We start from the raw sequence: 26,659 nt of genomic DNA, 5'->3' as shown, positions 1-26,659 counted from the left end.
CCCATGTGTGGTGGTGTGTGCCTGTAATCTCAGCTACTTGGGAGGCTGAGGCAGGAGAATCACTTGAAGCTGGGAGGTGGAGGTTGCAGATTGCACCACTGCACTCCAGCATGGGCAACATAGCGAGACTCCATCTCAAAAAAAAAAATAAAAAATTTTAAAAATTAAAAAATGTAAAAGAGCAGGCAAAGATGGGAATTCAAGACTTGAATGGGAGGCATTGAGAATGAGTCAACAACCATTCCGGCCTCCCAGCCCTTCTCCTTGTCTCTCCCTCCTCTGTCTGGCTTCCTCTGGCCTGGGGAAGGCTCATGCTAAGACTGTAGTGACTCTCTGGCCCATTTTCCTCCAAGGTAATCAAGTCTCAAATTTAAAACTTAAAAAAGATAAAGAAGTTCTAAAGAGACAACACCTTCCAATTACTCAAAAATATTAGATTCTCCTTCTTACATCTAGTTCCATTTAGAACAAGATTTTAAGCAAAAGGATCAAGGAATTGCTGAAGAAATGTTAGAAGGGTGAGATTGATGTTAGATGTTAGATGGCTTACAGATAGCTTTATTTCTGATTGCTGTCTGATGCTAAGGTCTTATAATAAATGGAATGAAAATTCCAAAAACCAACAGTGATGGCTGCAAATGGCACCCAAGCACTGAGATGAGAACTTTTTCCTACTTAAAACGTCCCTGGTAGTACACAGATACTTGCTGAAGATATAAAAAGTAATGAGGAATCTCTACTAAGCTGGAAAACGAGACTTGTTCATTTGATTTTCTTTTAGAGAAAAAATCTACTCTTGTACTTCTCATCATCCTTGAATTTTCCCAAGTTTCCCTCCCATCCCATAACCTACAAGTGGGGACATCAACTTTCATACTTCTCTCCTGAGTAGACACGGGCTCTCCGAGTGAGAGTGTAGGTTTTTGTGTTTGCTCCTTTGCGGAGAGGATCGTCCAGAGGTGACTGGCATGGTGGATCCTCCAGAGGGTTCCAGTAGCTCTGCTCACACATACCCCGCAACAAGATCTCTGCCAGCTGCCTGGCTATTGTCTGGGAACATAAACGAGGAAAAGCACAGCCATGAATCTATTTTGTATTAGTCATTCATTCAGTCAGTCAATAAATATTTATATCATCACATTGTGCTAAGCACTACTGCAAGGCTCATAATTAAAATTTTTTCTTTTACGATGGTAATTGTACCAGTTTATGACAAGAAAAGAAAATATGATTCACTAAGATGTTTGAACACTTAAAAAAAAAAGGTTCATGTACTTCAAATGCTGCCCCATCAGTCACACTCTGGAATACTAAACATATTTTATACCTGAAACAACTGAAACTTTTGGCTAAGCCCTTTCCCAAGAGCTCCATAAATAACAGGTGAGCTGCAGATATTAGCATCACTAACGATGTGTGCTAAACCTCAAACCTGGCAAAAAGCTTGTACTGAGCTTAGATAATGCTACCCATGAAAAAATTATCCTCACTGAAAATCCAGTGTCTACTGTAGACATCTTCTTTCTTAAATGTACCAATGGCAGGCCCTATACGTCCCACCTCCAAGGACTCAGCACCTGAGTGTCTATTCTCAGCGCATCTGGGCTCCTGGCCCAGAGGTTCTCACCTGCCTTGTGCAATAGGGAAGGCAAAGTGGGAACATGGTTCTGATCAAGAAAGACCTTTCTTCAAAGCTGGATGGGTATCCCCTTCTGCACAGTGAAAACCCAGAAACATCTGGATCCTGTCCTCCAAGTTAGATGCAGATTAATATGCTTTCCCAAACCTCTGTAACTCCACTGCCTAAAACAGTACCATGTATCAAATAAGGTATGGGGAGAAAGAATGTGTGGTATGTACTACAAAGTGTTTTGTTGACTGATGCATGTCAGTTCACTTAGCTTATAATCTTCCAGTAACAAAGAAGAGGATAAGTAATTTTTAAAAATTCCTCTGAAAAGAGAAGCACTGCATCCCAGGGTAGTTCACTCTACCCATGGTCAGCCAGAGGAGGCACCAGAACCCAGCATGGTTTTCCACCAGGTTTCAGCATTCTTTGAAGATGCAAAGACTGCTGATCTTCTGAGAAGGAGCCTTTTTAAAAAAAATAAGTAAATGTTTCAGAAGAGGGCTTTGCTAAGCTTTCATCCATATGAAATCTCTTAAAACACCACAAGGAAAGTTAAATCCAACCAAATCACTAACAGAGTGGTTTCTGATAACCACTGGGTAAAGGCAAACTTTCTTTATTATTCCCAAGTAAGACCCATTGGCATGAAATGTCTATAAAAATGTGAAATTAAATGCACTCTGATCATCCCCAACTGAGCCATCTGTAAAGATCTCATAAGAACACAATTTTCAGGACCTAAACAGCTCCTGAACTGTTTTCTTAAGCCTTCCATTATAGTTTCATTTTGATCTCATTGCAGTCACATAAGCTAATGACTTTTGCTGGAAACTTCAACTGGCAAAAATAACTTCCACTCACTATAGCTGAGAAATAAATGTTAAAAGGAAAAAAAAAATGAACAAGGGATTTCATTTTCTGAATATATTTGCCATTTAAAGTTGTAAAAATTTCTGCCCTAAACAGTTTGCTTGTTCACTACTAGATAGCCCATGCTAGGTTTCATTTTCCCTCAGGGTATTAACCTTCCTGAGAGATTTTTTTTTAAATGGGGTTTTGATGTGATTGTATATTTTAAAGACATCGCTTCATCAGTGCTCTCTACCTATTAAGAAGGCCATTTGGTTATGTCCACTGAAAGCTCAAATGAAGTTCAGAAAAAAACGATAAATATGAAATTACCAGCAAGATCACCAATATCTAGCATACTTTTTACACTCAACCTACATTTAGCCCGTAGTTTAAATGCATCAAATTGTTGGTAACTATAAAATAAATTCAGAATCAAAGGAGAAAAAGGTGGGAAGTGGGCCTGAAATAAGACCTGGATGTTTATGTACAAATTTGGTCATGAAATGCCCTGTGTGTGTGTGTGTGTGTGTGTTTTAAAACTTGTGGTGAAATTCATGTAACATAGAAGCCACTATTTTAATTCTTTAAAGTGCACAATCCAACGGCATTCGGGACACTCACAATGTTGTGCAACCATTAGCACTATCTAGTTCCAGAACATTCCAGAACATCACCCCAGAAGGAAACCTTATGTCCTTTAGGCAATCACTCCCCACTTCCCCTCCCTCTCAGACTCTGGGAACAACCAATATGCTTTCTGGCTCCATGGATTTGCCTACTTTGGTCATCTTATATAAATTAAAGTATGTGATATGGGTCTTTTTGTGACCAGCTTCTGTTACTTAGCATAAAGTTTTCAAGGTTCATCCATATCGTTGTGTATGTATCAGTACTGCATTCTTTTTTATGGCTAAATGATATTCCATTGCATGGATATACCACATGTTGCTTATCCATTCATCAGTTCTAGACATGTGGATTGCTTCCACCTTTTGGCTATCATAAATGGTGCTGCTATGAGCATCCACGTACAAGTTTTTGTTTGAACACCTGCGTTGTTTGTTTCAAAACAGGGTCTCAGGCTGTCACCCAGGCTGGAGTGCAGTGGTGCAATCACACATAGCTCACTGCAGAACACCTGTTTTTAATATTTGGAGTATATACCTAAGAGTGGAACTGTTGAAAACATACTTTAAAATCCTTCTCTGCTACAATCTCACACCAGATAGTTTACAAAGCAACTTTTCCACCTCATAAGAATATTATAAATTTGCAATTATCAGCTAATCTAAAAATATCATAGTTATTAAGGCTGATGGAAACACTGCTTATGAATGTCATTAGCTGCAGAAACTTTCTAACGTACAATGTAAATCAAGATACCAGTGAGATTTGACAGTATGAACAAATGCTCCACACTTAAGCAATTTTGAAAGATTGACTTTTTAAATGCGCTTTTAAAACAATTATGAAAACACTTGCCAATTCAGTCAGTTACTTTCATCATGCTTCTAAATCTTGGAAGAAGCTGTTCATATTGACCAGTTGGGAAGTTTTATGAAATACTGAGAGGAGGTAAATTTGAGAGAAAAGACAGCATTCTTGTAGGTTCTTTTGCCTTGAAGAACCCTAAAAATGGAAATACTTTGTTTGAACTTCTTAAGGCACCTATAAATCACATTAGATATATAAGTAAATTTTGAAGGCAACTGAGCTCTTTGTGGTGGTGATGACAGGGTGTGTGTGTGTGTGTTTGTGTGTGTGAAGTTGCCCATCCTGTCTCACCCCCATAATTCTAGGAAGGCCCAGCTTGGCCATCTGGCCCATGAGTTGTATGTCTACATCTAAAAACTCTGGAGACACCACAATGAAGTCATTTCCTATGACATGAATCTCTTAGCCTTGCCCAACTGAACAGTCTCCCACAGCATTTAAAGGATTCATGATAAAGAAAGGACAAAAGTATGGGCGATAAAAGATAAATTGCAACCTTACATGAGGTTGCTACATCAACTGTGACATGTGGCATTTGCTTAGCTTTTAATAAGCACCAGTCCTCCACTCAAGCACCCACTGGCTATGGTTATATAGGGCAAGTTATAGAGGTCTACCTAATGAACGTCCCTAGATAGGAAAGTGAAAGGATTAAAAAGGCAAAGAAAGAATTCAAGTCAACAGGAGAGCCAAATTGCTAACCAACCAGTTAATTTAACTATGTTGTATATTTCTCTTCCAAGTTTTATAGTTAATACAATTAGCCAAACAACTAGCAGCCCTCAGGATCCAATGTGTCTTATTCTGTCTGGGTTTGGTATGAATCATAAGCATACACCAACCCCTCAACACCCTGGCAGCCATGAGGGCCTCCATTCTACCTGCCTTAACAGGTGCAATTCTCAGGTTTCAGCAGAGAATGCTGCCAACAACACAGGAAAGGATGCTCAAAATCATTAGCCAACAGGGAAGTGCCAATCAAACCACAGTGGAATACCACTGCATTCCCACCAGGATGGTTACACCTAAAAAGATAATAACAACTGTTGGTGAGGGTGTGGAGAAATTGGAACCCTCATAACTGCTGTTGGGAATGTAATATGGTACAGCTGCTTTGGAAAACAGCCTGGCAGCACCTCAAATTGTTAAACACAGTTACCATATGACCCAGAAATTCCACTTCTAAGTATACAGCCAAGAGAAAGAACACATATGTCCACACAAAAACTTGTACATGAATGTTCATAGCAGCATTACTTCTACCCCAAAGTAGAAACAACCCAATGTCCATCAGCTGATGAACGGACAAATAAAATGTGATACATCCATTCAATGGAATATTATTTGGCAATAAAAAGGAAAGAAATACTGATCACGCTGTGACCCAGAGGAACCTTGAAAGCATTATGCTAAGTAAAGAAAGTCAGTCACAAAAAGAGCACAAATTAGTCGGGTGTGGTGATGCACACCTGTAGTCCCAGCTACTCGGAGGCTGGGGCAGGATGCAATGAGCCCAGATTGTGCCACTGCACTCCAGCCTGGGCAACAGAGCGAGACTCTATCTCAAAACAAAAAAACAAAACCACAAATTGTATCATTCCAGTTATAGGAAATGCCCCAAATAGGCAAATCCATAGAAACAGAAAGTAAATTAGTGGTTGCCAGGGACTAGGGAGAGGGGAAAATGGGGATTGACTACTAATGAGTATAGAGTTTCTTTTGGGGGCGATTAAGATGTCCTGAAATTAAATATTAGTGAGAGCTGGACAATTCTGTGAATATGCTAAAAACTTTAAATGAGTAAACTGCTATTTATATATTATAAATTTATACTATATATTATATATAACATATTTCTATATTATAATTATGTATTATAAATGTATGTCACATAAATACCCATTATGACACAGAAGTGAAACGGCTTGCTCAAGTTCATAAGCCCAGTGACATATATTTACAATAAATATTTAAATATATGTGACATATATTTATTATAAAAATAAATATAGCTAGAGCTAAACAAAGGATGGGCATGAATATGGTAGTCTAACTTTGTTACATATATTTATAATACATAAATGTGAAAAAATATGAATGTAAATACCTATGAGACAAGTGCCTGCTGGCCTCAATCAAGTCACTGGTCACACTTACCATTCGCAGGTTTTGAGTTGTTCTCGTTTCAACTGCTCTGAGAAGCTCTCTAAATCTTCCGACTCCTCTTGTCAAGTTCCTGTGTGGACACAGAATTTGACGGTTTGCGTCTGGCATGTATTAATATTAAATGCGTTACATGCATGTTTCAATGCATTTTGTCTGCATAAAAGCTGTTGGCTAGATTTTAAGCAAACAATTACTCTGCACGTGTCTAGCCATCTTCGGTTAAATGAAACATTTGACCTAAGATTGATGGCCTTTTGAGTTTTCTAACCCCTAGCACATTTTCTCTAAAAAATAAAAATTTGAAAATGAGTTGAGGCCAACAAATTAAAAAGCAAGATACCTTAGAAGAGTCTGTGTTCAAACTCTCAATGGTCTGTAGAGTGGAACTGAAATCTATATTTTCATTTAAAAGGTGGGAGATAACACTGGGCAAAAGGGCACTGGAATATGAGCAAGGCACTGTATGCACCACGGGTAAGGATAAAATATGAAGATGAAAGGCACGAAAAAACAGGAACTCCACCAAGCAACCACTCTGCATCTTTGAGAACGTAAACTTACCAAACCCGGTAAATTCATCAAACCAACCCTCCTCCAAACCCCACACTGACAAAAAGAAGCAAAAGTGTGAGAGGCCCCTTCTGAGAGCGAGTGTGTGACAACTGGAACCGAGCTCCCTGAGTGTGAGCACAGCACACCTCATCTCACTGCCACTGACACCCCACAGGGACACATTTGGTGACATGTTTCATTAAGAGACAAATAATTACTTTGTAACACCCTGGTCAATATTTTCAAGCCCCACTTTTCCTCTCTGAAAGCTGCATCCAGCCTGTTGAGCTGGGAACGCTCCCCAGCCGGTCCCTTTACATTAAGCGCTGCCACCACCTATGACATAACTCAGTGATATTTATAACCTACTCATTAGAACATATCTCATCTTTCCAAAAAGCCACAGCGTGGGTCAGCCAGTGCAAACGTGTCAGCCAGCCTCTGTAGGCCGTGGCAGATGCTCTAGGTATTTGGCTCTCTTCTTGGATGACATTTTGAATCACGCAAAGGTATTAAATCAAACCTGAATGTGGGTTCTCTAAGTTATAAGCACTCATGAGGGCTATTAATTCGCATCTTATACCTACATGACATCCCAGGGCTCTCATGCACAAGAATGGCCCCAGAACTTTAAGATAATGGTTTATTGGCATAGGTACATAAATACTCCCATAGTCCTCTCACCCCCACATATCAGATGATATCAGATGAGAAGCTTGATGGTGGCATAAAAAGAGAAGCTGTGCTCTGGACGCCAAGCAGCACTAAAGGAAATCTAACAGAGATGTGAATAAAGATTAGGTAACAGGCCCTGGGACATGCAATCTACTCTGCTTTCTCCTTCATTTGCTTTTATGGGATCCATGTTCACAGGCAACAAAGTACATTTGCTTTGGACTGAAGCTCAGTTCTCTTAAGTAACATGGAGGGAAGGAAATAGCTACAGCTAAACAAAGGATGGGAATGAATATGGTAGTCTAACTTTGTTCCAGAATCACGGATTAAACTCCTACTGGGTACAGAAGGGATGGTACTTTGAATTGTATGAAATAAGCTGTGACTGAGGCAACATAAGTGGAGACCCTGGTTGAAGGGGCTGATTTACCAGATAGAAATCAGGCCTGGGATCAGCAGTATCAAACCTAAATATTGTAACCCAGGGAAGCCTACAAATAGGAACTGGTCATTGAGAATGTTTCCAGTGTCCTAGGAAACAGAATGAGCTACTTAGACAGTTACAGAAGCACAGAATTTTCCAGCTATAAATGATCCAGCAGAATCCGGTCCATTATGACGCAGAAGTGAAGGGCTTACTCAAGCCACAGGCCCAGTGAGACAGACAGTGAGCTGGGAGCTTTCTACCATATCTGTTACCTTCCTGGGTACACATAAGCTCCAAAACAGAAGTGTAACTCTAGAGGAAGGAACAAAATATGAATCCAAGAGTTCAGGTCTATGTTTTGCATCATTAATATGCAAATTACCTCATATATTCATAACATAAATTCTGTGTGTCCCAGTGATGACAGCTAATGAAATACTCATTACTCGTCCAAAACTGGAAAGAAAATCCGTTGGCCCAGGTGAAGAAGTCCAGTGAATGCGGGTAATGCCCCGGGCTGCCAAAAGAGATCGATGACGGATAGAGAAATTCAATTCCCCTGTTGAGGTGCAAGAGGGTTTCTCCCGCGCAGGACCGAGGCCCTCTGGTGGAGGAACAGAGGAAGTCTCCGCCCCGAAGGAGGCCAGGCAGGATGGGGCAACACCAGCCACTGGGTGCGTATTCCCAATTAAGCCTTTGAAGCAAATACAAGTTTTTCTCAAACTGTTTCCAGTTTATTCCTGGAGAGAGTTTAAGATTCAGAAACAAAATATTCTTCAAGCTGGGAAGAATCTGCTTGTAAACCAAGAAGCCACAGTAACCACAGAGCTGAGAAGGCCTGAAGCTACAGCCCACTGCAATGACTGTGGCACCCAGAAGGGTCCCCGCTCCCCCACAGATCAATCGGACAGCAAGAAGAGGTGAAACAGGCACATCTTAAAGTGCCCAAATGCAAAAACACAATTATCAGGAAATCCTGTCATCCAAACATGTTGAAATCACATAATTTTATTCAACTGATTGCTTCCACTGTTGCCATGACAGCAGAAAAAGAAAAATGTTCAAGTACACGGATAATCAGAACAAAACATAAAAGGAAGTTAACTTGCAAGAATTATATTCCAAATGCTATGAGATAACCCAATTTGAGAGAGGCAAACAAAACCCACATGATTGCCTTCATATCTCCGAACTGTTAGTTAATTCTTAAAATGTTGAGATCAATTAAGTATCTAAGAAGGAACTGTTGCTTAAAACTCCACTTCAGAGTGAAGATAAGAGAGCCAAGGAATCTCCCAATCTCCCTGTTTTGAGAGTTTCCACAGACCCCTGACATTAGGTCATGTATTCCATTTCAACACCCTTGTCTGAGAGAGTGCAATGATGTCAGAATTCATTATGGTTAAACTATTCTCAAAACAAATGTTCCTGCCAGCATTCGCACAGCGGGCACTCTGGCAAGCTGTCAGAACTTGGGGTTCATCTCCTGCACTTTGCTTCACAAGCTTCCTGAGCTGGGTGCATTTCCTTCCACGTGGAATGGTTCCCAACAGCTCGGCTGGGCCCAAGGAGGGAAGGGCCTGCAGGTCCCTGGAGTGGCAGTTGCTCGTTCCGCCTGACAGGCAACGCTCTGCTTTCACTCACCAACATCACTGTCCTCAGCCCATTATGGAGAGCTCAGGCCAGAGTCCCACAGCCTTGCTCTCATTCAGATCCTTGTTTTCCCATTGGCAGGAAAGCCTACCACTTTTCATGGGGACACAGTCTACTCTTCCCTTGACCTACTTCTATCTTTTCTTCTCTCCTATCTTTTCTTTTTTTTTTTTTTTTTTTTTGAGACGGAGTCTCGCTCTGTTGCCCGGACTGGAGTGCAGTGGCTGGATCTCAGCTCACTGCAAGCTCCGCCTCCCGGCTTTACGCCATTCTCCTGCCTCAGCCTCCCGAGTAGCTGGGACTACAGGCGCCCGCCACCTCGCCCGGCTAGTTTTTTTTGTATTTTTAGTAGAGACGGGGTTTCACTGTGTTAGCCAGGATGGTCTCGATCTCCTGACCTCGTGATCTGCCCGTCTCGGCCTCCCAAAGTGCTGGGATTACAGGCTTGAGCCACCGCGCCCGGCCCTCTCCTATCTTTTCTATCTGGTTTTATCCTCCTCCTGCTGAACCTCCTTCCAGGGCTTGTCTGCTGACTCACCAGCATTCGACCCTCCCTCTCGACCCTCTATCCTGGCGACGGGCTCCAGTTCCCCCTTGGGCCCCGTGGCAGCATCCTTCTAGGCTCTGAAATGTACATTCTAACGTACAAACTCACTGAGCCTGGTTTCATCCTGTTCTATGACTCTGAACCACATTCTCGGCTTTTTAAATGCCATCTGTCCCTCTGTAATCAAACCAAGGAGGAAATGTAAATGGGAAGAGAGCCAGAGCTCCAAAATCAAAATGGAAAACCAAAGCTAGAGAAACTTGGGGACATGAGAATCATTTCAGCTTGTCATGAGTGGCTACTTCAATAACAAGCTCAATACATTTTTGTTGTGTGGTTATTTCTCCTTTTATTTCTTGGGAGTAGGATGGGAAAAGACAATTCTTCCCTTTAACTTGTCCTTCCAAATTAGCTTCAGACCTCAAAATCTGACCCAGGCACCAATACACTTAAATTCAATATCACCTGTCATTGTCGTGCAAACTCAAAGTAGTGATATGAATAAAAGACTGGGTCAATTTCCTGGGTAACGAGGAAAAGGTGGCCTGCTAGAGTCTATTCAATATTTTTTTGTCTCTTCGGTGGCTGAGAATTTTATAACTAAAAATCAAACACAGTAAGTCAACCCAGTAGATCTCAAAGAGCAAAGTCTGCCTTTCTCCATGTTTTCTTCCCACCAACCAGCACTCCTAAAACACTGAAGCAGTAGGTTATTTCCACAATTACTGAGCAGTGTTTCACAGCAGGGGCCACGGTGGTCCCTGAGGACACACTGCTGAGCAGGGGACACCATCCCTGCCTCAGGGAGCTTAGATGGTTTCACATCCCCCACAAGAATGTAAGTGCCTCCAAGACAGAGGCCTTGGCTTTATTCACTGACATAACCCAAGCCTCTGAAACAGAGCCTGGCATACAGGAAGCACCCAATTAATATTTGTTGAATGAAAAAGAACCACCATGAGCCAAATGAACCAAGACCACGAGGGGATACATTTCCTACCCTTTTCTTATCTCATTGTTTCTCACTGAGCACAGTCCAGCAGACAGCAAAGCACCACACTCTCTTAACTAGAATAGCCTTGTATGCCCTCGGGGGCTTTCCTTGTAGCGTGGAGACCTGGGGGAGCAGTACTCCTACAACAGTGACATGCCCAGGCTAACAGCTTCTAGAGAGCTATGTGGATAATGGGGATTTTGAGGTTTTTAAAGAAAAGTTCCAGGCATTTCAGGGAAACTTCCCTGCCTCTGTGCCTTCACACATGCTCCTCTGTCTACAGGGTCAAGACCCAGGGCCGAGGCCAGCCTAGATAGCACTTTCCACCTTTCCACACTGATTTTCATTTGAGTTTATATCTGTTCACCAACCAAACTGCAATCATTGTGAGAGCAAAGGCCCCTTCTGTACACACCCCTCCTTGTCTCAACTGCCTCACAGGGCCAGCCAGTACCTGTGACATTTAACAAGCTGGGTACCCCCAAAAGAAAGAAAAGAGTGAGTACCATCTTATCTTCTCAGACCCCTTTCCCCACCTCCTTGCTGAAAAGAGTTATCTTAGTTACAAAGGGGACAACTAAAGCAGGTACTTGGTATGCCATGAGATACATCCCATCATCATATACGTATACCCCTTATGGTACGTATCTGCTTTTCCAGAGTTGCAAGTGTTGACAATGACAATGTTATTCTGGACGCTGTCAACACTTACAACTCTGGAAAAGCAGATACATACCATGTATCTTCTAGGTTCATCGCTTTTAGTTCTCAGGCTTGAGAATTTATGTAACCCTTAATATCATCTATCTTGAAAAAGTCTGAAATCAAAACCAGATATCCAGATCTGGAAAGTGGGAGAAGAACAGATACCCTTCACAGTCCAAAAGGACACTGTGGCCGGCTGTCAGGGAGCTGTTTTTCCCAGAATGGAGTCCAGCTTCCCCTCTGTACACACTCTCCTCCTCATATCCAATGACACGCATTTGTGAAGACAGATGGCTTGCTGTAGTCAGAGGCCAGGGATCAAACCCACAACCTTGGCCTCATTAGCGAAGGGCTCTCTCTGATCCACGGAGCAAGGCAGCTGCAGCCTGGACATAGTGACGGAGGGTGTGACAGTCATCCATGCCGGGATGTGAACAAGCAGGCAAGGCTTCCAGATGTCTCATCTCAAACCTAATGAGAGCTGTACTGGGCTTAACAACATTTTTTGGACTACCTCAGCAATCAAGGCATCCTGGTGACAAAAGCAGAGTAAATTAAACATTTGGTCAGCTGGCCAGGTGGCACACAGTACAGGGAGTCGGGACTACGGCCCAGGCAGCGTAGGTGGCACCAGACACATAAAGTCAAAGAAGTCACAGAGAGTGGCTTCTTGGAGTTCATACTTCATGGGCCAGGACAGGAACACATAAACAAGTCCTTCCAACATGGGGTGCACAAGGCCTATGAATGAAAGGTGGCCGGACTGCTCTGACAGCCTGGCCAGAAGAGCAACTTGCCTGCCCTTCACCTGTCCCCTCCACTCCCCTAAGCTCTGAGTCTCTGAGAAACATGAAGTGTAGAAAGGCTTGCCCCATCTCACATCCTTCCTTTCAACCTCTGAGAATGAGTCAAAGAATATCAGTACTCATTCCAAAAGAAATATATACATATATATATATATACACACACACACAAATATATATTTCTCTCTCCATATATAGCTATATATATATGGAAAGAGAGAGAGAGAACTCCCATACCTACTATGCACTAAGAAGTGAGGCACGGTGAATGCAATGATGAGCCAGTCAGCAGACGTGAGTCCTCAAGAACTTGTATTTTAATGATAGTCAGTTTAACCCTAATGGTATCCAAACACACTTGGACTCCTCAACCTAACAATACTTAAACCAATCTGAACTTATCATATAAGGATTGTCCTTCACCCAGGAATCTATATGCTTATCTATATACATGAACATAAAGAGGCAAAACAGAGTTGTGGTTATAGACCCTGGAGCTGGACAGTGTGAGTTCAAGTCCCAGTTTTGCCACTTATTAATTGTTGACCTTGGGTAAGTGCCTGTCCCACAGTTTCCTTACAAAATGGAAATAGCAACTGTACCCACCTCACTGCTGGAAGAATTAAACTAGTCAGTAACAACTGCGCCCACCTCATTGATTTGTTGTAAGAATTAAACTAGTCAATACATGTAGGAAGTGCTTTTTAAGTATTTGCCATTATTACTTCTGTTAGTCTCAAAACTCTACCATTGTTTTTTAAAAAAACTTTTGGAATTCTGGAATCTATTTTCCAGTCAATTTATAGCATATGAAAATCTGCTTTATTTCTTTGAAGTCATTTAATTTTGAAGGAACAAAAGATATTCCCCAGTTTGATTCATTGATCCTCTTTGCTATTTATGGAAAGTCTACCATGTCCCAGGAATTGCCTATGTAATTCCCAGGTCTGGCTCACAATAACAAAAGACAACAACCCACGTCAGGTAAGAACAGTAAAAAAACTCTTTCTCTGGGGCCCTGTGGTCACCCTCCTGGGAAATGATGTGACATCTCCTAAGAGTGCGGGTGCTCCCGACGGGGGCAGGGGAACAGTCTCCAGCTGCGGCTTTGGGGCAGGGCAGAGACACATGCCCAGCTGTCTGGCAGGGCAGGTGTGAATCCTGATTGCTCCATCACACCTAGCACAGTGAGCATGTGGAGACTGTTCTGAGTTCATCAAGAACGACCAGATCACGCTAAAAAATGTGAACTCAAAAGTGAACCACCAAAGCTTTATACGCCCATAACACAAAGCTGGAGAGGAAAGCTTGCCACTTCCACTGGGGAAGTGTCTGCTCCAGACCTGGCTGGAGCTGGAAGACAAGCATGGGGGGGGTCTCCGTCAGCCTGCTTCATAAGACAGGGCTCAATTAGCTGCACAGAACACTGATGGACACAGGCCAACAATATTCATTTTTAACAGTCCCGAAAAGTGCAGAAAAAAGACAATCTGGCAGGTAGAAATGTCCTAACAAGATGACTTCATTCATCAATTCTGAGTGGCAAAGTCACACAGGAAAAGGACTTCTGGCCACCTTGTCCCTCCAGTCAACTGGGCTGTGGAGAGGAAAAGAAGGCAGAAAGGACCTTAAGGGGAGGAAAGTCCCTCCAAACGCACCACAGGCACTTGAGCTGGAAGTTCGAGCGCGAGGATAAGACAGTAACGTTCACTTCCATTCAATTAGCAGAAGACAGGAGAACTGCGTTTCCAACACAACTCTGGAGACCACATTTCAAAGCTAGGACAAGTGAGAAAAATTCAAGGGGATCATTTGAAAGAAAGGAAAAAAAAAAAAAGACCATTAAACGTGCAGGGGTCAGCGGTCCAAATGGCTCCAGAAGCCGAGCAGGTAGCAGAGGTGGGTGAAGACAGACTGTGGGACGACAGGCCTCGCAAGCCTACAGGCCTCCAACTCGAAACCGTAACATAGAAACGCAACAGGGAAGGGAGGCTCTTCGCTGTTACATTCGTAAATAAAAGCCTCTAATATTTTTCTTGGGGAAATGAAGCAGTGCTGCTTGGTTTGAGGCAGCATGGTGCCGATGGGATTCTCACACATTCTCACGAGTGGGGCCAGATAACCCACTTGGGCCTGGGAAAGGCGAATCTGCTGGGGAGAGAAGACAAAAAGGGCAAAGGTTGAGCAGGCTCATGAGAAGAAGGACGGGAAGTGAGCGTGGAATGTGAGCCATCTGGGAACATGGCAAGGGGGACGAGTACCAGATGCCAGGCATGCACTGAGAAGGGGAAGGACCGGCCAACGGGCTTTGCCTTGTCTCTTCCTCATCTGCAAAACAGGACTAATACCTACTTGCCATGCTGAATGAGATGGCACCTGGAAAGCTCCTGACTCAATGCTCAAAAACGCATGAATCCCCCGTCTTTCCCCAACCAGCTGCTACTTCCCACCATCCGGCCCTTCATTCCACATACAAACATTTACTGGCTAAAAGCCAAAAGCAGCCACTGGTGTGATTGTGAACCTTTGTTTAACAGAAAACAGTGCAGAATCAGAACCGGTTTCTATGATGTACTACCCCAAACTCTTCTTCTCAATCGTAGCTTTATACCTGAGGAAACACAGGCTTAGAAATATCAGGGAACATGCCCGTGATCACACAGCCCACAGCAGAAGAGCTGGGATTTGAACTCAGGCCCTATCTGATGCCAGTGCTATGAAAGATGAAGATCCCTGTCATGCAGAAGCCTGCAGTCAAACTGGAAAATGTGACTACCTCCTATGACACAAAACAAAGGCATCCCAGGGACAGGAGAGCAGCCCAGGAAGGCTCCTAGTGGCACGGGCCAGCTGAAGTCTCTGTACCGAGACACATTTGGCTGCAAAGAAGGGTATGGGATCCCACTGGGAGTGGGTGACAACGGGACAGCAGAGAATTTATGCTGAGGCGTCTGAGCTTCATAGCAGAAACAGGACTCAGAAGAAAGATGGTGTCGGGGAAACAGACTAACACTGATAAGATGGCGACAACACAGAAGATACTCGGACTACAAGTCAATCTTTTTTTTTTTTTGAGATGGAGTCTTGCTCATCACCTAGGCTGGAGTGCAGTGGCACGATCTCGGCTCACTGCAAGCTCCGCCTCCCAGGTTCACGCCATTCTCCTGTCTCAGCCTCCCGAGTAGCGGGGACTACAGGCGCCTGCCAACACACCCGGCTAATTTTTTGTATTTTTAGCAGAGAGGGGGTTTCACCGTCTTAGCCAGGATGGTCTCGATCTCCTGACCTTGTGATCCGCCCGCCTTGGCCTCCCAAAGTGCTGGGATTACAGGCGTGAGCCACCGCGCCCGGCCTACAAGTCAATCTTCTAAAGGAAATGCTTTCATTGCACAGGACCTCATTTATTTGGCTTTCCCAGTCAGAGTTCACACTCACTCACTCAGACGGGAAGCTCAGGTTTACCTTGGCTCTATCTATAGAGAAAAAAGAGCTTTGCTAAGCACATCAGCAGAGCAAACATGATCTGTGAGGAGAATACTTAATTTGCTCAGGGGAATAAGCTATTTTCAAGCCCCTCTAAGCCATCCAGAGGAACTGCCACTTACTAATAAACCACTGACACGGTAATGAAAATTATTTCACTCTCTCATCCAGGAAGTCCCCACAAGAGACTGGGCTCCTTCGGGACAGAGACGGGGTCCCTCCCAGTAGAATGGAGTACGATCCAGCTGCACACCTACTCATGGGGCTCTAGTGAGGATGAAAGGTCACAGTCACTGCCCAGGAAAGGTCAGCCATCATCTTCTTCTGAGATACCACTAACTGCTTCCATGCCATTCTCCAACTCATTATTCCAGATGATCTGCCAACCAACCTAGTGACGCAGGCAGGAGTTCGTTACTCGCAACTGATAAGGAGGAAAACTGAGTCCCAGAGAGAGAAGAAGGGAGTCTGGCCCAACAGCTCCAAGAGGGGCTGAGCCGGGACCTGACTCCCAGCCTCTGGGTTCCCAGGGCAGGGATTCCCTCCCCTGCCCTCTGCTGGGTACTGTTGTAGCCCATATTTCATTGACCCCTCAATTCTTTCTTAATATTTTGTTCTATGAAGTATAGATACAGAAAGCCATATAAACAATTGTATGGCGTAGGGGACTATTAGAAGGCACACACCGTGTAACCACCACCAACAAAAATAAAGACACTGCCTTTCACCTCATCCCAATGAATAGCCCCTTCCATCTAAAAGTAACAACTACCCTGACTTTTCTGGTTAATTGTTTCGTTACTCACTCAGGCATCTCTACACTATAGCCTTGTCCACTTTTCTTCACTTGATGGTTCTTTAAAATCACTCTTACTTTACACCCGCCCCCCCCCGCCCCACCTCTTTTTCTTACAACTTATCTGCTAGAGAAAATCTGAACAGCCTATAGAGTTTCCCACTGGCTAGAAAACTGCACACTCATGCTACAGTTCAATACATGCCTCTGTTCTCCGTTTTGCCTGCAATTTGGCAGCTGGATCCGGAGGCTTGATCAATTCAGGGTCGATCCCTTTGGCAAGACTTCAGCAGTGTTGTGCTCTTGTTCTGACATTAGCAGCCCTTGATGTTCAACACTTACAGCATCAATCTCCTGGGAGTTACTAAGTGGTGACATTCTAATTCTCCCACTGCATTTTCATTCATTAGCTAGAATAATTTTTATAAGATGTTTCATCTAATACTTGGCTTTCCAGTGGCTTAGTACACACAGTAAAATGTCTTATGTTTTCCATTTATTTGCTTCGTTTTCAAAATACTGAATCAGAACTCACTAACTTAAGCTTATTTGATTAGTCTATTGCAATTTTTACCCTTCTTGAAATTCAAACTGTCCTGTATTTGACCTGAGTCTTTTTAAAATGACTTAGGAATCTTTGATAGTTTCTTTGCTCTACGGATGTAGGTAAAGGTGTTCCAAGCTCATCTTATATATTTCCTGCCCCAGAACTGGCATGAGGTTTCTTTTATTGAAATCTGATATTTCAACATCAAAATCTAGGAGCTAGAGATGTTCACTGCTAATGGGCCAGTCACCTTAGTCAGACCTTCTCTGTCTCTCACATATAAACACATACACACGAACATGTACATATGTGTATATATGCACATACTTATTTACACACATAGACACAGATACCTCAGATTTCATACTGATATTTCCAATTTGATTATTCCAATTGAGGACTAGTTTTTCCTAGACTACTTCTATCTTAAATCTGTTTTTCCTTTCTTCCATAGCAAGAATATTTGTTCTCAAGGACACAGGGGATGATGGAATTAGAACATTCCATAACTTTATTCCATGTGGTATGAGAAGTTTCAGAATAATACTAACAATACCACCATCAATTAATATCATCATCTGTTATCAGTGGTCTTTGATAATACCATAATTGTTTAGTGGTGACACAAACCATGCCCACATAAGATGGCAAACTTGATCAATAAATGTTGCATATGTGCCCCACTGACCAGTCATTTCCCCATCTCTCTCCCCTTCCTTGGTCTTCCCTATTCCCTGAGACACAATATTGAAATGAGGCCAATTAATAACCCTACAATGGCCTTTAAGCGTTCAAGTGAAAGGAAGAGTTGCACATCTCTTACTTTAAGTCAAAAGCTGGAAATAATTAAGATTAGTGAGGAAGGTCTGCCAAAAACCAAGACGGGTTGAAAGTTGGGCCTTTTGTACCGAACACCTAGTCCAGTTGAAGATGCAAAGGAAGCTGCTCGAAGAAAATCAAAGGTGCCTACTCCAGTGAACACATAAATGATAAAAATAATTTTTTAAAAAAAGCAAAAGAGACTTACTGCTGATAGGGAAAAAGTTTGCATGGTCTGGATAGAAGATTAAACCAGCCTCAACATTCCCTTAAACCAAAGCCTAATCCAGAGCAAGGCCCTAATTGTCTTCAATTCTTTGAAGGCTGAGAGAGGTGAAAAAGATGCAGAGGAAAAGTTTGAACCTGGCAGAGGCTAGTTTATGACGTTTAAGGCAAGAAGCTGTTTCTATAATATAAAAGTGCAAGGTGGCCGGGCACGGTGGCTCACGCCTGTAATTCTAGCACTCTGGGAGGTCGAGGTGGGCGGATCACGAGGTTAGGAGCTCGAGACCAGCCTGGCCAACATAGTGAAACCCGTATCTACTAAAAATACAAAAAATTAGCCGGGCTTGGTGGTGGGTGCCTGTAATCCCAGCTACTCCAGAGGCTGAGGCAGGAGAATAGCTTGAACCCAGGAGGTGGAGGTTGCAGTGAGCCAAGGTCGCACCATTGCACTCTGGCCCAGGTGACAGTGCAAGACTCCGTCTCAAAAAAAAAAAAAAAAAAAAGTGCAAGGTGAAGCAGCAAGTGCTGACACAGAAGCTACAGAAAGTTATCCAGAAGGTCTAGCTGAGATCATTAATGAAGGTGCCTATAGTAAACAACAGATTTTCAACATAGATGAAACAGCCTTCGATTGGAAGAAAAAGGAATCTACAACTTTCATAGCTACAAAGAAGTCAACTCCTGGCTACAATGCTTCAAAGGACAGGTTGACTCTCCTGTAGGAGCTAATGCAACTGGTGACTTTGAGTTGAAGCCAATGCTCATTTACCATGTTGAAAATCCTAGGGCCCTTAAGAATTATGCTAAATTGACTCTGCCTGTGCTCTGTAAATGGAACAATAAAGCCTGGATGAAAGCACATCTGTTTACAGCATGGTTCACTGAATATTTTAAGCCCACTGTTGAGATCCACGTAGAAGAAAGGATTCCTTTCCAAATATTACTGCTCATTGACAATGTACCTGGTCACCCAAGAGCTCTGATGGAGATGTATAAGGAGATAAAAGTTGTTTTCATGCCTGCTAACACAACATCCATTCTGCAGCCCAAGGGTCAAGGATGGATCTGGGCAAAGCAAATTGAAAACCTCTGGAAAGGATTCACCATTCTAGACACCACTAAGAATACTCGCGATTTATGGGAGGAGGTCCAAACATCAACATGAACAGGAGCTTGGAATAAACTGATTCTAGCTCTCATGGATGACTATGAGGGGTTCAAATCTTCAGTGGAGGAAGTAACTGCAGGCATGGTGATAATAGCAAGAGAACTAGAATTAGAAGTGGGGCCTGAAGATGTGACTGAACTGTGGCAATCTCAGGATGAAACTTGAATGGATGAGGAATTGCTCTTACAGATGTACAAAGAAATAAGTTGCTTTAAATGGAATCTACTCCTGGTGAAGATGCTGTGAACACTGTTGAAATAACAACAAAGGATTCGGAATATTATATCAACTTAGTTGATAAGACAGCAGTAGGGTTTGAGAGGATTGATTCCAATTTTGAAAAAGTTCTACCGTGGGTAAAACGTTATGAAACAGCATTGCATGCTACAGATAAATCTTCTATGACAGGAAGAGTCAATCGACGTGGTACACTTCATTGTTGTCTTATTTTTTAAAATTGCCACAGCCACCCCAAACTTCAGCAACCACCACCCCATCAGTCAGCAGCTATTAACATCAAGGCAAGACCCTCTACTAGCAAAAAGGTATGACTTGCTGAAGGCCCAGATGACTGTTAGCATTTTTTAGCAATAAAGTATTTTTTAACTAAGGTATGTATCTTTTTCTGGACATAATGTTATTGCATACTTAACAGACTACAGTATTGTGTAAATATAACCTTTATATGCACTGGGAAATCAAAAAGTTCATGTGACTTGCTTTATTGAGATCATTGTATGATCTGAAACCAAACCTACAATATTGCTGAGGTATGGCTGCATTCAAACTTCTGAAGAAAAAACAAAACCAACAACACCTTGTCAATCAAGAATTCTATATCCAGTAAAACTATCCTTCAAAAATGAGGAAAAAATAAAGACATTCCCACCAAGCAAAAAGAGAGAATTCATTGTTAGTAGACCGGCCCAATACAAAATTTTAAGGAAGCCTTCAGATGACAAGCAAATGATACCAGAGGGTCATAGGAATACAAAGGAATAAACTAATAAAAGCATCAGAAATGTAAATATGTGGGTAAATATGAAAGACTGTATAAATATTGTTTTATCTTTTCTTCTTTTAATTTCTGTAAAAAATAACATTGTGTAAAGGGAAAATTAATATATTACATTGTTTTTATAACACAAAGAGGACAGGAGGAAATGAAACTATATTGGAGCAAAGTTGCTGATACTGAAATTAAGTCAATACTAACTTGAAATTGACTATGATAGTTTAAAGATATATGTTATAATCCATAGAGAAAATAGAATTTTCTTTTTTTTTTTTTCTGATGGAGTCTCACTCAGTTGCCCAGGCTGGAGTGCAGTGGTGCAATCTCAGCTCACTGCAATCTCTGCCTCTCAGGTTCAAGCAATTCTCATGCCTCAGTCCCCCCAAGTAGCTGGGATTACAGGTGTCCACCACCATGCCCAGCTAATTTTTGTATTTTTAGTGAAGACAGGGTTTTGTTTTGTTGGCCAGGCTGGTCTCGAACTTCTGGTCTCAGGTGATCCACCCGCCTTTGCCTCCCAAAGTGCTGGGATTACAGGCGTGAGCCACTGTGCCCAGCTGAAAACAGAAAATTTTTTTTCCAAAAAAATGCGGTTAAAAATCAACAGAGGAATTTAAATGATATACTAAAAAGTATTTTTTAACAACCATTAAAAAGAGTAGAAAGGAGGAATGAAGAATCAAGGCATGAGACAGAAACAAAGGGTAAAAATAGTAGGTGTAAATCCAATCACATCAATAGTTACATTAAATGTGTATGACTAAACATTCCATTCAAAAGACAAAAAGGTTGATACTGGATTAAAAAAACAAGATCCACCCACATGCTATGTATAAGAGATAGAGATACTTTAATTCAAAGACACAAATAGGTTGAAAATATAAGAATGAAAAAATACACTATGTAAACAGTAACCATAAGAGAAGTAGTGTGGCTATATTAATATCAGGTAAGATAGACTTTAAATCAAGGAATATTACTAGAGATGAGAGGCATCTATCAAAAACCTACAGCTAACATCATACTTAATGGTGAAAGACTGAATGCTTTCTAAGATCAGGAATACAATAAAGATGTCTGCTTTTGCCACTTTTATTCAGTATTGTACTAGAGATTCTCAACAGTGCAATAAGGCAATAAATAGAAATAAAAGGTATCGAGATTGAACAGAAAGAAGTAAAATTGTTTATATTCACAGATGACATGATCCTGTATGTAAAAGCCCTAAGCAATCTATTACAAAATTATAAAAACTAATTCAAGAGATTAGTTTGCAGGATACAACATCCATATATAAAAATCAAAAGTTTTCTATAACAAAAAATAATTCGAAAATGAAATTAAGCAAGTAATTCAATTCACAATCACATGAAGTGAATGAAATACTTAGGAATGAATTTAACAGAAAATACAAAAGCCGAAAACTATAAAACATTTTTGAGAGAAATCAAAGAAGATCTAAATAAATGGAGAGGGGTTGGATTAGAAGATTTGCTACTGGGAATCTGTCAGTTCTACCCAAATTGATCTAAAGACTCAGTACAATCTTTAGCAAAATCCTGGCAGGCTTCCTTTCCTTTTTTTTTTTTTTTTTTTGACAGAAATTGGCAGGCTGATTCTAAATTTTATGGGGGAATGTCAAAGCCTGAAAATAGCCAAAATAATTTTTAAAAAGAACAAAGTTGGACTTATACTACCTAATTTCAAAACTTACTATAAAGCTACTATATTCAAGACAGTATGATATTGGCTTAAAGACAGACATATAGATCAATGAAACAAAATAGAGACTCCAGAAAGAAACATTTATGTTTATATTAAATTAATTTATTTTTTTACTAACATGTCAATGCAATCCAACATGAAAAGAACAGAGTTTTCAACAACTAAATAAGAATACAAAAATCCAATTGAAACCAGGGCAAAAGTTTTGAACAGACATTTCACCACAGAAGAATACTAAGAATACTTTCTTTTTTAAATTTTTCGAGACAGAGTCTCACTCTGTCACCCAGGCTGTAGTGCAGTGGAGCGATCTCGGCTCACTGCAGCCTCCACCTCCCGGGTTCAAGCAATTCTTGTGCTTCAGCCTCCTGAGTAGCTGAGACTACAAGTGCACACCATCATGCCCCGCTAATTTTTGTATTTTTAGTAGAAATGGGGTTTCACCATTTTGGCCAGGCTGGTCTTGAACTCCTGACCTCAGGAGATCCACCCACCTCAGCCTCCCAAAGTGCTGGGATCACAGGCATGAGCCACTGCACCCAGCAAGAATACTAAGAAGCACATGAAAATTTGCTGAACTTAGGTTAATCATTAGGAAAATGTAAATTAATTAAAATCACAATGGGATACTACTACAAACTTACTAGAATGGCTCTAATTCAAAAAACTGACAATGCCAAGAGTTAAAGAGAAAAAAAGAAGCTGGAGCTCCCATACATACATCCCATACATACAAGTACCGTTGGATGGTTTCCTAAAAAGTGAAAAACAAACTTACCAAATGATCCATCAATCCCACTCCTATGAATCCACCCAAGGGAAATGAAAACACATGTTTACAAAAAGATCAGCACATGAATGTTCATAGCAGCTTCATTCATAATAGTCAAAAAGCAGGAACAATTTAAATGTCCATCAGTTGGTAAATGGATAAACAAAAATGTAACATATCCATACAATGTAATAATAATGACGACTCCACAATAAAAAGGAGTGACCTGCTGATACATGCTGTCATGGGAGTGAACCTCAGCAACACTATGCCAAGTGAAAGACGTGAGACACAGGCTGGGTGCGGTGGCTCATGCCGGTAATCCCAGCACTTTGGAAGGTGGAGGCGGAGGCAGGCAGATTACCTGAGGTCGAGAGGTCAAGACCAGCCTGACCAACATGGAGAACCCTCATCTCTACTAAAAACACAAAAAAATTAGATGGGTGTGGTGGCACATGCCTGTAATCCCAGCTACTTGGGAGACTGAAGCAGGAGAATCGCTTGAACTCGGGAGGCGGAGGTTGCAGTGCACTGAGATTGCGCCATTGCACTCCAGCCCGGGCAACAAGAGCGAAACTCCGTCTCAAAAAAAAAAGAAGTGAGACACAATTGACTACATATTCTATGATTCATTTATGAAAAATTTCTAAATGAATATAGAAAAGGCAAATCTATAGATACAGCCACAGAGCAGATAAGTGGTTGCCTGGGGCTGGGGGTGGCAGTAGGGATTGACTGGAACAGGCACAAGGAACTTTTCAGGCTGAAGGGAATGTTCTGAAACTGAGTTGTGAAGATGACTGCACAGCTGTGTAAGTTTTCTTTCTTTCTTTCTTTTTTTTTTTTTTTTGAGACAGTCTCACTCTTGTAGCCAAGGCTGGAGTGCAGTGGCGTGATCTTGGCTCACTGCAACCTCCACCTCCCGGGTTCAAGAGATTCTCCTGCCTCAGCCTCTCAAATACTTGGGATTACAGTACTCTGCCTGCCACCAAGCCTGGCTAATTTTTGTATTTTTAGTAGAGATGGCGTTTCACCATGCTGGCCAGGCTGGTCTTGAACTCCTGACCTCAGGTGATCCACCCACCTCGACCTCCCAAAGTGCTGAGATTACAGATGTGAGCCACCATGCCCGGCCTGTACACATTTATTAAAAACAACCAAATTGTATAATTATTATAGGTTTTTTATAAATAATCCTATGAAGTAGGTCCTATTATTATCCCCAGTTACAGATGAAGAAACTGAAACAGAGAGAAAGTGAAGGGACTTGCCCAGGTCACACTGCTGATCAACAGAAGAGCAAGCATGTGAACCCAGGAGCAGAATCCGGAGTCAGTGCTGCACAACACTGCCTCTCACCAGCAAGTAAAGTGTCTCCGGCCTTGTAGATTCAGCACTCAACCATGACCACCACCCCACCCACTTCTCCCAAGACCTCTGTCAGATGGTATGTTTTATCCCATCTTCAAAGACCAAGTCCAACTGTTAATTCTTCTAAGAAACCTAATGAATTCACCAAAGTAGTTAACTATAATACTTCTGCCTTCCTCCTCTCCTTTCTCCTTCTCCCCCAGTACACACCTTCATTACACTGCCTTTCACAGGGTGATATAATTATTTGTTGAGTTGAAGAGAAAATTATTCAGTGACACTTGTTAAGGCAGAGTAAGGAGGACTTTGTTCAGGACCATCATGATAGGCAGAGGGACCACTGCAACTGGGTCTTGCAGTGGGAGGGAGGGAGTGGCTGGACCCCAAATACAGCCTAAACAGTTGAAGATTTACAGCCAAGGAGGGTGGGGGTCAGTGGGTGGAAAATCACTAAGAGGAAACATGAGGAGTAAGAAAGATTCTGGCTAAACGAATCTAACAGGATTCTTGCTGAAGACGGGCCAGGGTGATCAGACAGCACCTGGGGGATGGCAGTGGCTGAGGAACCCAATCAGACGCTGAGGATGATATTAGAGAATGGGGGATTCTGGCTAAAATGACTTCACAGGTTCTTTTGCTAAAACTGGATTTTACACGGAAGTGTACAGATGGGCCTAGCAGAAGCTTTAGAAGTGTGACTAAAGTTTGGCCAAGCAAGGAATCTTTGTCCGTTGACATCCTTGTCTGTCCCACAGCTCAGAGAATGCTTTCTGTTCATCTTATATCCCCAGAGCTTACCCAGCAGGTTCTCAATAAACATTCATGGAATTGAGTAGGCAAATTTTTTGTTTGTTTGTTTTTGTGTGTGTGTATGTGTGTTTAATTTACTAGCTCAAAATGTACTTGAAAGCAGTATAACTGCATCTTTTAAAAAGATCAGTAATTCAGGTTTTACTAAGCCTGGCTAATGAGTTTTTCTGGGTATTCTTCAGAAGAAATATAGCTTTAGATTCTTCCCGGTATTTTAACTGCTTATTTCCAGGATGCAGGGATCGCTGCTTCTGTTGCTAATTTGCCAGGGAGATTCAGAGGAGAACCAGCTACCACAACCATCAGTCAGCCAGAACAGAGAGGCAGAAGATGCAAATTATGCCAAGGGGAGGCAGAAGGAGGAAGAGCTAGCAGAAAAAAAAGATACAGCATGTCCACGCCAAACCTGGAGAACCATCACCAGAAGGCATTCATAAATAAAAAGTAAGAATTCAAACCCAAAATACAGAGGAAGGTGGAAAAAACAAATGTCAATTAAGAAATAATCTGGCTGGGCACAGTGGCTCATGCCTGTAATCCCAGCACTTTGGGAGGCTGAGGTGGGCAGATCATGAGGTCAGGAAATCAAGACCATCCTGACTAACACGGCAAAACCCTGTCTCTACTAAAGATAGAAAAACTTGGCTGGGCATGGTGGCGGGTGCCTGTAGTCCCAGCTACTCGGGAGGCTGAGGCAGGAGAATTGCTTGAACCCAGGAGGCGGAGCTTGCAGTGAGCTGAGATCGCGCCACTGCACTCCAGCCTGGGTGACAGAGCAAGCCTCTATCTCAAAAAAAAAAAAAAAAAAAGAGAAAAAGAAATAATCCATGACTTTTCTAAACCCTGTAATTTAATGTAGGAATTTGCAATGAGAACATACAATCATATTATAGATTTCCTTATTGGTGGACAGGTCTACGGCAGACATTGCCATATAAAATATAAAGGTGGGTACTTGTAGAAAAATTTATTTCCCCTCTCATTTCCAATAGAAAGCTCTAGTGTATCCTAAGAAAAGTCATAAATTATCCCAAGATGTCTCAGTCATTTTCTGGGCTTTAGCTCAATCTCTGCAATTTTCTCTAACAGTTGACTAAAAATATCGCTGCAAAAAAAGAACGGAGAGGAAAAAGATGATTTTTTAAAAACAGGTAGGAAATATCCCTTGAAAAGGGCTGGGTACCCACCCCCAGCCCACCCTCGTGTAAAACACGAATGCAATTGACACCTAAACGCGGGAAGAGAAAAGGCACGTAGGTGAGTGAGCTTTGCTCTGGGCCAGAGCCAGAATAGGGATGCATGCTTCCCCCTCCTCTCCTTCCCATCCACCCTCCTTCCCCAACAGATACATCTGGACCCCCTCTGTGATGCAGATGTCACTAAATTACCAAGACAGCTCCCCACAGTCTGACAGGCTCAGAGAGGGTGAA

The 26,659-nt window shown here is 42.1% G+C and overlaps 1 protein-coding gene and 1 long non-coding RNA gene across 2 annotated transcripts in view; one reads left to right on the top strand and one right to left on the bottom strand.

The window, feature by feature from the left end:
• TTC7B (tetratricopeptide repeat domain 7B) overlaps positions 1-26,659 on the bottom strand; it is a 248,079-nt gene that overhangs the window by 151,747 nt on the left and 69,673 nt on the right. The window contains exons 5-6 of the mRNA XM_011949417.1: positions 6,134-6,212; positions 878-1,050 (exon numbers count right to left, since the gene is read on the bottom strand). Of these exons, the coding sequence (XP_011804807.1) occupies positions 878-1,050; positions 6,134-6,212 (252 nt within the window). The remainder of the gene's footprint in view (positions 1-877; positions 1,051-6,133; positions 6,213-26,659) is intronic.
• Positions 7,969-8,884, top strand: LOC105517050. The gene is made up of 2 exons (XR_001002597.1): positions 7,969-8,300; positions 8,389-8,884. It is a non-coding gene; the product is annotated as an uncharacterized LOC105517050 (long non-coding RNA).

This window comes from Colobus angolensis, unplaced genomic scaffold (assembly GCF_000951035.1).
Source record: "Colobus angolensis palliatus isolate OR3802 unplaced genomic scaffold, Cang.pa_1.0 Scaffold3, whole genome shotgun sequence".
NCBI lineage: Eukaryota > Metazoa > Chordata > Mammalia > Primates > Cercopithecidae > Colobus > Colobus angolensis.
The sequence above is the reverse complement of the archived record's forward strand: the minus strand, read 5'-3'. Positions and strand labels throughout refer to the sequence as shown.